The following is a 15016-nucleotide window of genomic DNA, read 5'->3' as shown; positions in this document are numbered from 1 at the left end:
AACATCACCCCAAACAAGCTTTAAACAGTCAGCTCTAAACATTTCAGTTGTTCTGCAACTAAAGGGGAGCCCATGTGATCTGGAGTCAGAAGACCAGGGCTGCACCCTCGGCTCTGAAACTTAATTGTGTAAGTGAACAAGTCAGCTCAGCTTCCTTACCTAGGGAATAAAGAGAAGAACTGCTCTGTCTATTTGACAGGATGTTTAAAAGATCGAGAGAGATCGTGTCTATGAAATCATTTTGTGGTGTTATATATGTAAAGGAGTAAAAATGTTTATCATGACAATAATTACACCATTAGAGGGGCTAAGAATTTTACCCTATTTTTTCCTTTTCTGTTAATATTTGTTGAGTTAATACATGCTAGAGTAGTACCTGGTATTTAATGATCAATAAATTATAGCTATTAACATTATTCCAAGGGCATGTTATCCAAAGGTCTTTATTATCTCTTGGAAAAATGATAGAAGTGATCTCCTGAGGATTAAGGTAAAGCACTTAAAGTAAGAATGATCTGCCCAATCGATATAATTGCCCATCTCTCACCCCTACTTTAAGTTAGTAGGAAAGGGGAGAGTAGGCAGAGATGCATCTGGACACATTAATCTCAAAGAAGAGTAGATTAAAAGCAGAGGACAGGTATAGAGTATCCAAAAGCAGTTTATCCCCCCACAATCCTTTTTACTCCTCCTGTTTACTGCTGATTTCCTGTGAAACCTTAAAATGAGTCCTCTAACCATTTGGTCTTCCCCCAGGTAAAATTCGGATACCTGCCACCTGTCCAAGATGTATTGATTATGTTTATCAGAATATATAAAAATATAGCTTATGCCTGGCTGGGCGTGGCTCAGCGGTTGAGCGTCGACCTGGGATCCAGGTGATCGGGGTTCGATTCCCGTCAGGGCACATGCCCGGGTTGCGGGCTCGATCAATGGCTCTCTCATCATTGATGTTTCTGTCTCTCTCTCTCCCCCTCTCCTTTCCTCTCTCTGAAATCAATAAAGAGATATTTAAAAATATATAGAGAGCTTATTATAAGGTTCCTCAAAAGAAGCAAAGTGCTAACAAACCCAGATAGAACCAGATTTTTTTTTCTTTTCCTTTCTCTCTACTTTCCTACTTAATCTCTCTCTCTCTCTCTCTCTCTCTCACACACACACACACACACACAATTTTTGTTGTGGGAAGACTCCAATTACTAGTAGTTATCAGATAAAAATTTTTAGATATAAAATGGAAAATTATTAACATTATAACTAGGGTTTAGACTAGATCACAAAAAAAGAATTTCTTAAGAAAGCTTTCTTCACGTTAATGATCATCACCTTCATCTATCACTCCTTTATGTGAAAATATTTTATAGGCCTTTGAGATATAGTGCAGTAATACAGACACTTTTATATCAGGAAAGCTGGTGCTCTCTTTGCTCTGTTCTTTCTCTTGTCTGAATAGAGAATCATCTATTCACTGCATGTTTGAAACCAGTGATTAGAGTCATATTAGGGAATTGCCTCTTCTAAAAGTTAAATGTAGTTGTCTGAAGTATGCTATGGTTTTAAGAACTTAAAAGTCCTCTCTTCAATAGGATAAAGGGTAATAAGGCATAGGTTAGGATATAAACATGAGTTATCCTACAAATAAAACATATATGTAAGGTGAGAAAATTAAATATTCCAAAAAGAAAATATATTTACTTGACTGAGATAGGACTGACATAGGTCAAGGAGATAGAAATAAAGATCCTGAGGGAGAAGAAAGTTAAACGTAAGATTATATAAGGCAATTGTAAGGATGACTTATCTTCCAATATTTTCCTATATTATCTTGCTATGAACTTTTGTTGGTGAGACATAGAATTCAAAATTTCTCATATTTCAGGTTCACACAAGCTTTGGGGGGAAAGATGGATTTTATAAAAACATTTCAACTTCTACAGATGATTTGATTTGGGTTGTGAATATAGAAGACCACTGCCTTCTTTACTTCCCACTTAAAATTTAAGGAAGAAGCTGGAAAGAAAGAGCAAAAGTAGTAAAATATACAGAATAAAATATCAATTAAAAACAAAACTCTGAACTAACAAAATAACATTTTTAAAATAAGAAAGGATATAGTTGATATTTTCTACTAAAAACAACAGCAAGTAGTAAACCATTAGGCTCCAATTAAGGGATTATGTTAAATTAGAAGAAACAAAATTTATGACAGTAGTTACTGAATCTTAAGAATAATGAAAAAAGATAAATACACATACACAAACACACACATGAATATAGGCTAGAGAGAGGAGAAGAAAACACATTGTATGAGAGTCCCAGGTTAGTTATTTTCCGTTCAGATAATGACAGCAGCCCAGTCACTATTATAAAGAAATCAACTTACACTAAGTCTTACGGGTTTAGGATATAAGTTCTGAAATCGTGTCCTATGAATAACCACAATTATTTAGCACAGGTGCGTATCATTTAAGTGAGCAGCAGTTCTGCATCATGCAGACACAATCTAAGTTGACATCATTTACCTTATTTTATTCCTCCTACTGCCTGGGGTAAACACTCAACCGAAGCAAAAGCTGTATGCCGGCACCACCGGCACCACGCGTCGCCTGTGATAAGCAACGTGCATTAATGGCCATCACAAAGCTTAAGGAATATCAGGATCCTATACTCACATCACTTGATCTCACTGTGAAAAGACTGAGGGTTTGGAGAAACGAATGCTTTATTTAAATTTGAAAACCTTAATCAACACATTTTGTACCAGATACTAACAGATGGACTATGACAGCCATGTCACTGGCCTCAGCCAGCCCCGTCAATGAGAGCTGGCTGATGTAATCCCTGTTTTACAGGAAAACAAAAAGTACAACGGAAATTCATTTTCTATGCTTTTAAACTTGTGAAGTTTAAATGCCTAGAAAAGGGCAGAACAAATGGAAAAGATTTTCAGAAACAGGACATACTTTGAATTAGGTTGATAACCTATATTCACAGTTATTACTGCACTGCGTTATTGGAAAGTGTGATGTTACAATTCTGTATCAGCCCCCACTGAGGGCGGCGGGCACATCTCAGGACACTCACGGTGGGCCACGTCCAGAAAACAAATGAACATGCTGGGTACTGCCCCAACAGACAGGCGTTAACAGAGCTAATAACGTGAGGAAAAATGAAAGGAAATGGCAGACAGAAGGAGAGGAGCAAATATTAAAAATGCAGTCTAACTGGGATCGTGATTAAAGTCAAATTCAACAAGGGTGTGAACGTATTGAAAGTGCAGTTTCTTAACGAATCCTGATTTAATCTAATGAGCCATTGGGCCCTAATCATTATTTTTAATAATCATTTTAAACAAACTCATTCTTCTCAGAAATATGCAAAAAATAATAATTCATCGTATCCCAAGTGATTTTAAAGGAAAATATCAAGAGTCTCAAATACATTTAAATGGTTTACCAGGTAAATTTTAATTTTATATAATATGTATTTTTGTAATGAATAATTTTAAACAACAGGTAGGAGGAAAAGAGCTTCTAATACTTAGCAGCTTATGGCCAGTTTCTTTTCTCTAACCCATATTCTATTACCTAGGATCTTAAAAGTCTACTCCGTGGAGGACTGGAATAGTCCCATATAGCCCTTATCACAACTGAAAGTATACATTATACTTTGAGTTTACTTAATGTGTGTTTCCTCCACCAGCCTGCACACTCTGTGGGGCCAAGGCCACATCTACTTTATTCCCTGCTATGTATCTAGTACAAAATAGGCCATCAAAACGGGTAAAATGGAATCACTGACACACCGCAGAACCCCCTACTATTCACTCACTTCACCCCTGACACACATAACTTCAGCGATGACTCTGAAAACTAGAACACAGGGAATTTCTGCATCTGCTCCACTTCTCTGCTCCCACTCCATCCCTGGTCCACTGCACTCTGGCTGTAATAAATATATTCTGTTAATGCTCTTACCATGATGCATTGTAACTGACTGCTCCAAAAGGAAATTAGTTATCTGTGTGCCCATTCATCTGACAATGCTAGGTGATTCCCTTCACTTTCTAACCAACAACAAGAAATGGCTCATGAAAATGACATATTCATTAGTTTAGAAAGTAAGGACGTACTGCAGGGCATAAAAGAGATATTGCATGAAATCAAAGACAGCCGATAATTACAACAAACAGAATAAATCACCTCCTTCTAGTTACAAATTAATAGGATTAAAAATTGTAAAGTGAAGTATCTTCCAAAAGGAAAATCCTATATACTTAATAACAAATCGCCAAGAGTCCTATTCTGTTTTTCCATATAAAATAATACATTCACAATCTTTTCAGTAAAAAAAAACACAAAAAACAGAAAGAAATACATACATGACGGTGTTAATGCCTGAGAGCTGTTGGAACATTTGTAGGCCACAACCCACAATTAAAGCGCGGCGAGTGGGGGGATAACTCAGCATCCTGCAGATCACAGGTCCAGCTTTTTTAAAAAAGAAAGAAAAAGAAAGACATAGCTATTATTTTAAGTTCCCATAGTTTCTGTGAAATCAACATGTCTGGGAATTTCAAAATAGAACATACATACTTTTGCAGAAATCTGGGCACAATGTATTTTTTAAAACAGACTTATTATATATATTTGAGTTTAAACTGTAAAAGCAACAAGTGAGAATTCAAGTTGAAGCAACTTGACACTAGGAAGGCCTACATAACTCTCAGAGATTATTGTCCCTTAAACCCAGAGTAGCTGTATGAACCAGTCTTTGTTCTTCCACTTCCTTGGCAGTTAATTATTACTTAAAATCCATTCAATGTGGAACTACTTACAAAGTCACTGACAAATTGCTTTAATTGTCCAAAAAAAATGGCATTCATTAAAAACAATTAAACAGGGAACAGAAGTCATTTGACTGAAGTGACAAAATTCATTCTAATCTACTCAAATGAAGTTAAGAAATCGGGGCATCAGACTTTGTTACAGCTACAATGGATATTATTAATAAAAGTCACCAAAAATAATCAAAGAAAGAATATTAATGTCTCTTTTATATAGGTATATATGTGGAATTTCTAGATTTTGAGCTTTCCCCACAGTGGTGTTCAGTGATCATTTCAAGATATAAACAGGCTTTCAAAACGGTGCCGGTGCCTCGGCCCCTCTCTGAGAACTCGAGATTAACTCTGGGAAGCTATAGATATGAACCACTGAGGCCTTGGTAAGGTGACTAACCCTACTGATGTCTGTTGTCTGGGCATAAATACTAAGTGCCCCTTCTATTCTCACAAGTGCTTCAATCACAACTTCACCCTAGCCTTAAGAGGTATTCTATATAGTGTCCTCTGGAAGCCAGCGTCGACTCCAAGGAGCTGTGGTATCCTGCTGTTGGAAGAGACAGCCTCTAATCACTGGGATGTTAACTGCTTAATTAGAGAGATTTTTCCTGGAGGCCAAGTCTCATTAGTGGACTCTAAACCAAGACAAGTAAATTAAAATCCAAGGAAGTTCTACCGTTTCAGGAGTCTTTCGGAAATCTAATATTCTAGTTCACAGGAATGGAATGGAACATGCCATTGTCTCAGCAATAAAAGCTAATGTGGGATGTCAAGCCCGGGTATTAATTAGAACTGAGTATTACAGGAGTAAGAATATTCATCTCTACATAGGTATGACTATAATCACACGAAGCCTTGATTTACTGCAAATGATTGTGTCTCTAAATGATAAGATGGGACCCAGATAGAGAAGCATTGATAGTCACTCAAAGCTCAATGCAGTGACAACCCATTTATAAAGCAGGCTGATAGTATCATAAATTTCAAATTGCTTTAGATTCAAGTGAAGCAGCATTAAAACCTAGAAAGCTTGTATGATACAGGTAGATTTGGGGAGCTTTACTGTGATAGTATTAACCTATTATCGGGATCAGTAGTTGTTTGAAAGATGAGCAGTCTTACCTACAAATTTAGATATCCAGTCTTACCTACAAATTTAGATATCTATAAAGGAGCCACAGAATTAAAAGGTTCACAGTATCCTATAAATACCTACCTATTTCCATAAACCAAAAAATTCAAATAAAAAGATTATCATTCACTTTGTGTACCATGGAAAACTTACAAAACAACAACTGACAACCACAACAGAAAAACAAGCAAAACCCCTTTTCAGTTTTTAGTGGCCTCCACAGAAGAGAAACTGGCCTCCCGCAAGGAATCTATTATAGTCTTTGGACAGCTGCATCTACTTTTACTATTAAACTGTTCCATGATTTGATGGACAGACTAGCTAGTACTACCTTTAGAGGGCACGATAGTAAGAGAAAATTATGACAAATTAGGCTTAAAGTTTGACTTGCCAAAATATCAAGAGATAAACTATCACATAAACACTACATTTATTTTCTAGTTTTTAATAATCTGGCTTTGGACTTTCTCTTGCTTTGAATTTCCTGTTAAAAATAAACCATGGTAGTTCTTTATTAGACTGGATTTTTAAAAAAAATAGACACATTTGGTCATAGCAGCTCCACATCTGATTATACATAAACAAATTTAAAAATTTCCTTTCATTAAAATCATACACCTAGCTTTAGTAGGCAGTAAAACTTAACAAATGCAAACCATCATTAATCTTTGTATCACAGAAGCTCTGAGGCAGAAGAAAAAAATCAAATGTATTAATTAGCTAAATGTGCATAAGTGAACATTTAGAATGTCATGCTCTACTTATTACATTTCTTTTAATTTTTATAATTAAAAACATTGTGTACTCAAACATTTCATACTTAATTTTTAAAAATCTGTGTCTTTGAAACACAGAAATTCCCACACAATTAAAACTAAAACCTCTAGTCTGGCTGGCGTGGCTCAGTGGTCAAGCGTTGACCCATGAACCAGGAGGTCATAGTGGATTCCCGGTCAGGGCACATGCCCGGGTTGTGGGCTGGACCCCCTGTGGGGGGCGTGCAGGAGGCAGCCGATCGATGACTTTCTCTCATCATTGATGTTTCTATCTCTCCCTCTCTTTTCCTCTCTCTGAGATAAATAAAAACATATTTAAAAAAAAAGGAAACTAAAACTTCTAAATAACTAAAGTAGATTGGAAATACAAGACTCAAAATATAACATGATAAAACAAGATATTTGAGAACCCAAAATGGGTTCGTCTTTTCCTTTATTCTGAACACATTCTTACTAATTAACTTTCACAATGGTTGTCCAGGTGTGGCAGGGGCTTGGTGGCACAGATGACAAGGACAGTCACACCAGTGCAGCTGTTCCTGTGGACGGACAGACTGTGAGGGAGCTGAGCCTACAGAAGCTTCTCCAGGTATGATTAAAAATGCACCAGAACATATTCTGTATAGGATCCTAGCTTTTGATTTTCACTTCCAGTCAAAATGGAACAATAGTCACCAGTTACCTCCAACATGAAACAACTGAAAAACTATGTGAAACTGAATGAAACAATAGTTCTCATGATAATGGAATAAAGGATAGTGACTCCTGAGATTCAGGAAAAAAATGAGATGAAACCTACAACCGTCCCAGCTTAATGCCTTGAAAAAATGTTCAGGCTGCAACAGAGGGAGGGGAAATCAGGCAGATCTTGGCGGTCTCCATGAGTTGAAAAGATGCAGCTCAGACTCCAGGGATGCCTGGGTGGCTAGAGTTCACAGGGCAGAGTGCCAAAGAGAGAGATTCACAGGAGAGGACTGTGGAGATCTGCAGCCCCCGAGTATTTAGTTAAGTTCTGATCAGTGGGAATGTGTGAGGAAACTACCGAGGCAGGGAAAGAGTCAACAGAAAGGATTAAAGAAATCAGTCCCAGGAATTCACACAGGTCTGGGAACAGGACCTATTCCTACAACCTGAGTGAAAACTTAGGCCATAAGAAAGAGTATTCAGGAGGGTTTTACCTCAGTAATGTTATACATTTAGTCTTAGATTCTGTATGGGTACCATCTAAAACAGCTTAAAAGCAAGACCCAACTGCTTTCAAGTAACTGAGTAGTATCCCAGAACAAAGTTTAACAGTAAGATAAAATTTACAATGTCTGGAATACAATAAAAAATTACTAGCCATTCAAAAAAGACAGGAAAGTACAACCTGTAACAATAAGGGGATTAATTAATTTGTAGGACTGTAGGACGTAACAATCCAAAATGTCTATGCACCTAATCACAGCTTCAAAATGTATGAAACAAAAAAGACACAATTGCAAGGGAAAATATAAAGATCCATAAATATACTCAGATATTTCATTACCCCTTTCTCAATAACTAATGGAAAACGTAGGCTGAAAATCAGCAAAGACACAGAAATCCTCAACAACACTATCAACAAACTTGACCTAACTGATATTTAAACACTCTACCGACCAAGAGCAGAATACACATTCTTTCCAAAAGTAAATGCATGGTAAATGTCTTGAAACATTTACCAAGACAGATTATATTTAGAGGTCTAAAACCAGTCTGGATTTTAAAAGATTCAAGTCATACAAAGGAATGTTCTCTGACCATAATAAAATTAATATAGATAGAAACAAATAACTGAAAGAAAACTAAAAAATCCTCCCCAAAATGGAAAAGAAATAGTACCTTTGCATGGATCAATTAAGTGATGGGAAATCAGAAAGTATTTTGAACTGAAAGAACATGAAAACACTGCATATGAACACCTGTGGAATGAAGCGAAAGTAGAACAGAGGAAAATTTATAGCAATGACCTTGGCTTCCAGCTTACAAAACCAGAAAAAGAGGGACAGGTGAAACAAAAAATAGCACAAAATAAAAAGAATAATAAAGATCAGAATGGAAATCATTGAAACAGGTAAGAAGACAGTTAAGAAAAAAAACAATGGCACCAAAAGCTGGTTCTTTGAAAACATGGATAACATTGATAAACTTTGAGCCAGACTGTGGAAGGCTGACCACCAGCTGCTCAAAACATACGCACGTCTTAATCCCTGGAACTTGTTAACATTACCTTTGATGGCAGAAAGGACTTTGCAGATGTGATTAAGTTAAGGATTTTGATTATCCAGGATTACTTCAATTGGGCCTAAATTGGATCACATGTATAAAGGGCTATCTATAGGAGGGAAGTAAAGGGGGGTTCAGGATAGAATAGGAGAAAGCAATGTGACCATGAATGCAGAGACTGGACTGATGCAGCAATAAGCCAAAGAATGCTGGTACCACCAGAAGCTGGAAAAAGCAAGGAACAGGTTGTCCCTGGAGCCACTGGAGGGAGCACAGCCTTGTGGACATCTTGATTTCAACCCAGTGAACTAATTCTGAACTTGTGGCCACCAGACTATGAGAATAAATTTCTCTTGTTTTAAGCTACCAAGTCTGTGGTCATTTGTTACAGCAGCCATGGGAAACTAATACCCAGATTGATCAGGACAAAAAAGAGAGAAGACACAAATTACCAATATCATGAATAAGACAAGCGAGATCATTACAGATTCTATAGATATTTAAAAATAATAAAAAAAAAGTGTTATGAACAACTTTCTGGCATTAAATTCAACATCTTAGAGGTAATAGGCAAATTCCTAAAAAGCAGGATCTTCCAAAGCTAACTCAAGAAATAGACTAAAAATATAGCCCTATAAACTATAAAAATAGCTTTGACTTTGTCATTAAAAACTTTCTCCCAAGTCTAAATGGTTTGACAGAAAGCCTATCAGTGGCTGCCTGTGGAAGGAAGGGTTACAAAGGGGCACAAAGGAAAGTTCTTGAGGGGCATGGATAGGTTCACTATCTTGCTTGTGGTTTTATGGTATATGCTTATGTCAAAACTTACCAAATTATAAACTTTAAATACAGGGTGGGCCAAAAACACGTTTACAGTTGTTTATATGGAAAATAATACAAGAATAAATAATAATACAGGAATAAACCCTGTGTTTAGTGTACTCACAACCGTAAACCTCCTTTGCCCATCCTGTATGTGCTGTTTATTGTATATAAGTTATACCTCAATAAAGATGCTTTAAAAAAAAATTCATAGGAAATTAGATGTCAAGAGAGCTAAAATGGTGAAATGGGTGATAAGAAGAAAATTCAGACATTCAAACACCATGACCTTCATTTAAATAAGTACACAAAGGGGTTACTAATTTGGAGCAACAGTATTTGATTAAACTGGACCAATGAAGTCGGTTGCGAGATGACTAAGTGGGAAGTGGTGGGACGCAGGACCCTTAGTAGTTCTCCAAGATTTTCATTGCTTTTATTTTCCCCTTTCTTTTGGTTTTATTTATCTATAGATTTTACCATGTACTAAAGAAAACTTAAGAAAGAAAAAGCAGACGACATTATGACTAATGAATTACAAGATGCATACTATGGGAGGCTTCCCCAGTGCTGACTGTCTTCACAGACCAAATTCTCTAAGTACAGATGCCTCTGTGGAGAAAGTAGGGCCCTTGTTGAGAGCAAGATAATCACTACTCAGCTTCAAATATGACTCTCCCTGCACCCCAATTTGAGGCCTTACAAGGCTATAATCGGGCACAGCAAGGATCCAACACCATGGTCCTCTCCGGAAGGCAGCCAGAGGAGGCCACTCGCACGCCCTGCAGGCCTTCAGGAAGAGACAGGTGTACAAAAGATCAATGTGCATTTCAAGGTTTTCTTCTCCCCTCATACCACCCCCATCACCAAGAAAACTTGACATCCTGATATCTAGCAATAACCATCACATGTTTTGGACAGTCATTTAATTTTAATCACTTTATCAATCAACAAAAATCTCAGTTAGCTAGGGCTGCTATAACAACATATCATAAACTGGGTGGCTTAAACAACAAACATTTATTTATCACAGTTCTGGAGGCTGGGAAGCCCATGACCAAGGTGCCAGCAGATTTGGTTGCTGGTGGGGCTCTTTTCCTGGCTTGTAGATGGCCAACTTCTCACTGTGTGCTCACATGGGGCCAGGAAGGGGGGGAAGGGGAGAGTGAAGGAAAGGGGGGGCAAGAGTAGAAGAAACACAGGGGAAAGAGAGAGGGAAAGAGGGAGGAGGGGAGAGAGGGAGAGAGAGGTACTGAGATCTGTTTTCTCCCTTTAAGGGCACTGTTCCCATTGTGAGGGTCCCACATTCATGGTCTCATCTAAATTAATTACTTCCCAAAGGTCCCATCTCCAAGTACCATTACATTGGGGGTCAGAGTTTCAATGTGTGAATTTGGGAGATCCAAACATTCAGTCCATAACACCAAGAGTATCAGGCATCTGCTCAAATCTCAATAAATTTCCTAATATTTCAATAGCTCTCATGGCTTATGAACCATTTTTCGTCATCACAAGAGTCTCACAAAGTAAGGAAGAGCAGGTGGTGTTAATGAGGAAAGGAAGCACAGAAGGATTAGACAGCTTTCCCAAACCACAAACTAATAATTAGAGTGTAGAGCTAGGACCTGCGCTAACATCCTGGTCATGCCATAAATGTCAAGAAATTTTATATGTATACTTAAATAAACTGACTTTTCTTGGCATAAAAGAACCAACAATTTTTGTTCCTCAGTGTGAGTAACAAAACACAAAACTGAAGCCCTTTCAGGCTACAGGAGTGAACATCCAGTACTCTGTTCAACCTGGCTTCGATCTCTCAGCTTCTTTCTCTCTTTTTTATGGCCTCATTTGCCACTATCCCTGGCCTTAATTCCAAAGTCATCTATTTCAAAACACTCATTTCACCCTACTTCTTTTTCCCTTCCTATATCCTGGGAGTTGAGCACTGTTTGCAAATAATTAGGAAAACAGGGCCCCTGGTTCATGACAATTTCAGTGAGTCTGAGAGTCAGGCCCTCTATGCTGCTGGAGGAGCCTCCATTCATCTCTAGTTGTCTCCCAATTATATTTTCATAATATCCATTTCAAGCATTCCTCTTCCAGCCTCTCTGACCACGTATTCGCTGGCCCATTTATCAAACCTGAAGTACCTACTGTGTGCGTTCTGCATGAGGTACAGAAACATGACGAGGCTCTGCCCTGGAGGAGCTCATAGTAACGGGTGGGGAGGGAGGCACACACTGAAATAAAACAAGCTATTCAATAGCTTACTTGCTCTCAGAGAGGTACCTGCAAAGTATTATGGGACTGAGGAGTAGGGAAGGGTCCGGAAAGGGTGTGCCCACTCAAGTACATATAAAACAGAAGCCATATGTTCTCCTCCCAGACTTGCTCTTTACCGTGTTACCTAATTTCATTAAGTCAGGATCAAAGAAGGTGGCACTTCACTATTCACTCCCTCTTTCTACTTTCCATATCCAGCAAGTTGCAAAATTTTAATAAAAATTTATGTACATATGCCTGACTTCTTTCTACAAAATGTCAGAAAAATGTCTCGTTTTTGCATCTGCGCCCTCCCTGCCTCCCCAGCTCACTACTGCCCCAGTTGGGTTGGCAACCATCTCCCAGGTGAGGGAGAGGGTGCAGGGCAGCAAACCACCTCCACAGACCAACGCTGACTCTCCAGCTCCACTGCATAGCTGATGTGAGATGCTGTGCATGTTGTTCAGCCTTTCTAAGCCTCTATTTCCTGTCCAGTTTAGTGTGGATATAGTAATAGTATTTGCCATTATGAGGATTAGAGATGATAAACTTCCTGGCATACATTATGCGTGATTGTTAATTCTGTGTGTCAACTTGACTGGGCCACAGGGTACCCAGATATCTGGTTAAACATTATTTCTGAGTGTGCCTGTGAGGGTGTTTCTGGATAAGATTAATATTTGAATCAGTGGACTGAGTAAAGCAGATGGCACTCCCCAATGCAGATGTACATCATCTAATCCACTGAGGGTCAAAATAGAAAAAAAAAAAGAGCAGGAAGGGAGAGCCTGTTCTCTCAGCCTGCCTGCTTGAGTTGGGACACTGGCCTTCTCCTGCCCTCAGACTGGGACTAACGCTGTCAGCTCTTCTAGGTCTCCAGCTAGCAGGCGGCAGATTACGCCATCTTCTCAGCCTCCATAATCACAAGCCCATTCCTCATGATTGATAGGTGAATGAATGACCTCCCCCCACTTCCTCTCCCACTGATCCTGTTTCTTTGGAAAATCTTGACTAATACTGACTAATACAGGGCATATTCAACAACAAAGCATTATAAATGGTCTCCACCTTTCAAGGTTTATCTCCTGCTTCTCCACTAACAGGCAACGCTTCAACAATCTTTGGGATAACCTCGTTTATAAAGAGAAGCCTCATATTTTTACATCTCTGTCTCTTATAATGTTCCTGTTCTAGGAGGTCAACCCTGCTCCCAAAAGAAGATATTCTGGCATGTGAATCATGGTGTCACTTTTATACATAACTCTCTCCTGCTCTCACTGCTGGCTGGTGTCTTTCGCAGGTTATGTAGCTGGTGTCTCTCCTGTACAGGATTGGATCTCCACAATGAATCTGTGAGGCAAATGGCTCAGGTTTTGATCTTCGTTTTTATCATTTTGCTTCCCACTGTACTTGGCCTAAGGTCAAGCAAACAGAAGAAATTTCAATACATATCTGTTTAATGAATATGAGGAAGAAGAGAAGGAAGGGAGGGATGGAGCCGGGACGAAACACCAGAGCAAACAATGGTGACTGAGAACTCAAGCGGTCTGTATCCGCTGCAAGTTGTTAAACAAGGTTGTAACTCATTATAAACTAAACTCAGGTCCTGAGCACACCCATGCTGTCTTCCTCTTCAGTACACAGCAGATGGTGTTTGGGATCACAAACGGGCGCTTGGCACGCGTGCTGTTTGAAAGAATGGACTGCTGCTATTGATAAATCCAGCCCCACGCGGTTCAATCATTCCTTCAGTCTGGCATTTATGCCAATACCTTCTGAAATCCTTCTCAGGGCATCAACCTGCCAGGACGCTGCGTTGGGCCGGCTGTGCGCAGATGCGTGCTTGGGAGCCGAGCGCGGCACATTAAGGCCCATGGGCAGTGACTGCGTTAATCTGGTCATTATGATTCCAGGTTGCTAAAGACTTGTTCTACTTCTAGGGAGAGAGGAGCACAGGGCTAATGCTGCTACAATGCTGTTTGCAAGAAACTTGCTTTGTTATTATCAAGAATTCTTTCTAAATTTTAAAATATTTCCTTTATCAAAGGCATCTACGTAAGCGAAGGCATCATGAGCTGCCTCCTCCAGGCTAGCAGAGATCTCGGGACTTCCTAGCAGCTATGGCAGCGCAGTGTGTTGCTGAGGGGGGGAAATTTAAGAACTACTTTAGAAAACCTTCCTTGAGCAACGGGAGACATCCTTTTTAAAAATAAATGAGTAAATTTTCTTAGCTATATTCTTAATATTAATATTGTCTGTGGATAAAGTAATTTTTTAATGAAAAGGCACATACTCTTCACCTGATGGTATTCTATTTTCATAATAAGCTGTCATTCTTAGTGATAATAAAAAATTGCTCACCTAATTTTTCAATAGATATCACACACCAAGATACAAGATTATCTATGACTTGCATTTGCTAAAGGCTATATACAACCACGAGCAACGGTGAACAGTGCAAACAGCAAGAGTCTCCACATCAGGGCAGCCCAGGTTTGCATCCAGCTCAGCCAGACGGAAGCGTCTGACCTTGGGCAGGCTCCTTACTCTCTCTGAGACTCACATGCCTCGTATGTGATAACATCTACTTCATAGGTGTGTTCTGATAATTAAAGCGGTAATGCATATGAAGTTTATAGCACCAAAACTCAAATAATGATGCTATCATTTCACCGATCAGCTCTCTAGTAGAATTTCTCCATAGCTAAATATAATTTGAAAGTTTTAAATTAAAAATCATCAGCACACTGCACGAGTTCTCCTTCTTGTAAACAGATAATCAGTCTTCATTTTTAAGATTCGACCAAATAATTCAAAGAGCTTCATTAACATAAAGATGGATTCTATACTTATAATTCCTATTTCTTTTATAATTAACAGAACATTCCTACACAGATTATTCATGAACCACTAGCTGATAAATCAATAAGATCT

At 38.6% G+C, this 15016-nt stretch overlaps 1 protein-coding gene across 1 annotated transcript in view; it reads right to left on the bottom strand.

The window, feature by feature from the left end:
- Nucleotides 1-15016, bottom strand: part of SLC2A13 (solute carrier family 2 member 13) — a 270634-nt gene that overhangs the window by 135387 nt on the left and 120231 nt on the right. The window contains exon 4 of the mRNA XM_081128412.1: nucleotides 4382-4490. Within this exon, the coding sequence (XP_080984538.1) occupies nucleotides 4382-4490 (109 nt within the window). The remainder of the gene's footprint in view (nucleotides 1-4381; nucleotides 4491-15016) is intronic.

This window comes from Miniopterus schreibersii (genome assembly GCF_964146895.1).
Source record: "Miniopterus schreibersii genome assembly, chromosome: 2".
Taxonomy (NCBI): Eukaryota; Metazoa; Chordata; class Mammalia; order Chiroptera; family Miniopteridae; genus Miniopterus; species Miniopterus schreibersii.
Note: the sequence above shows the minus strand (reverse complement) of the source record. Positions and strands in the feature narration are given on the sequence as shown.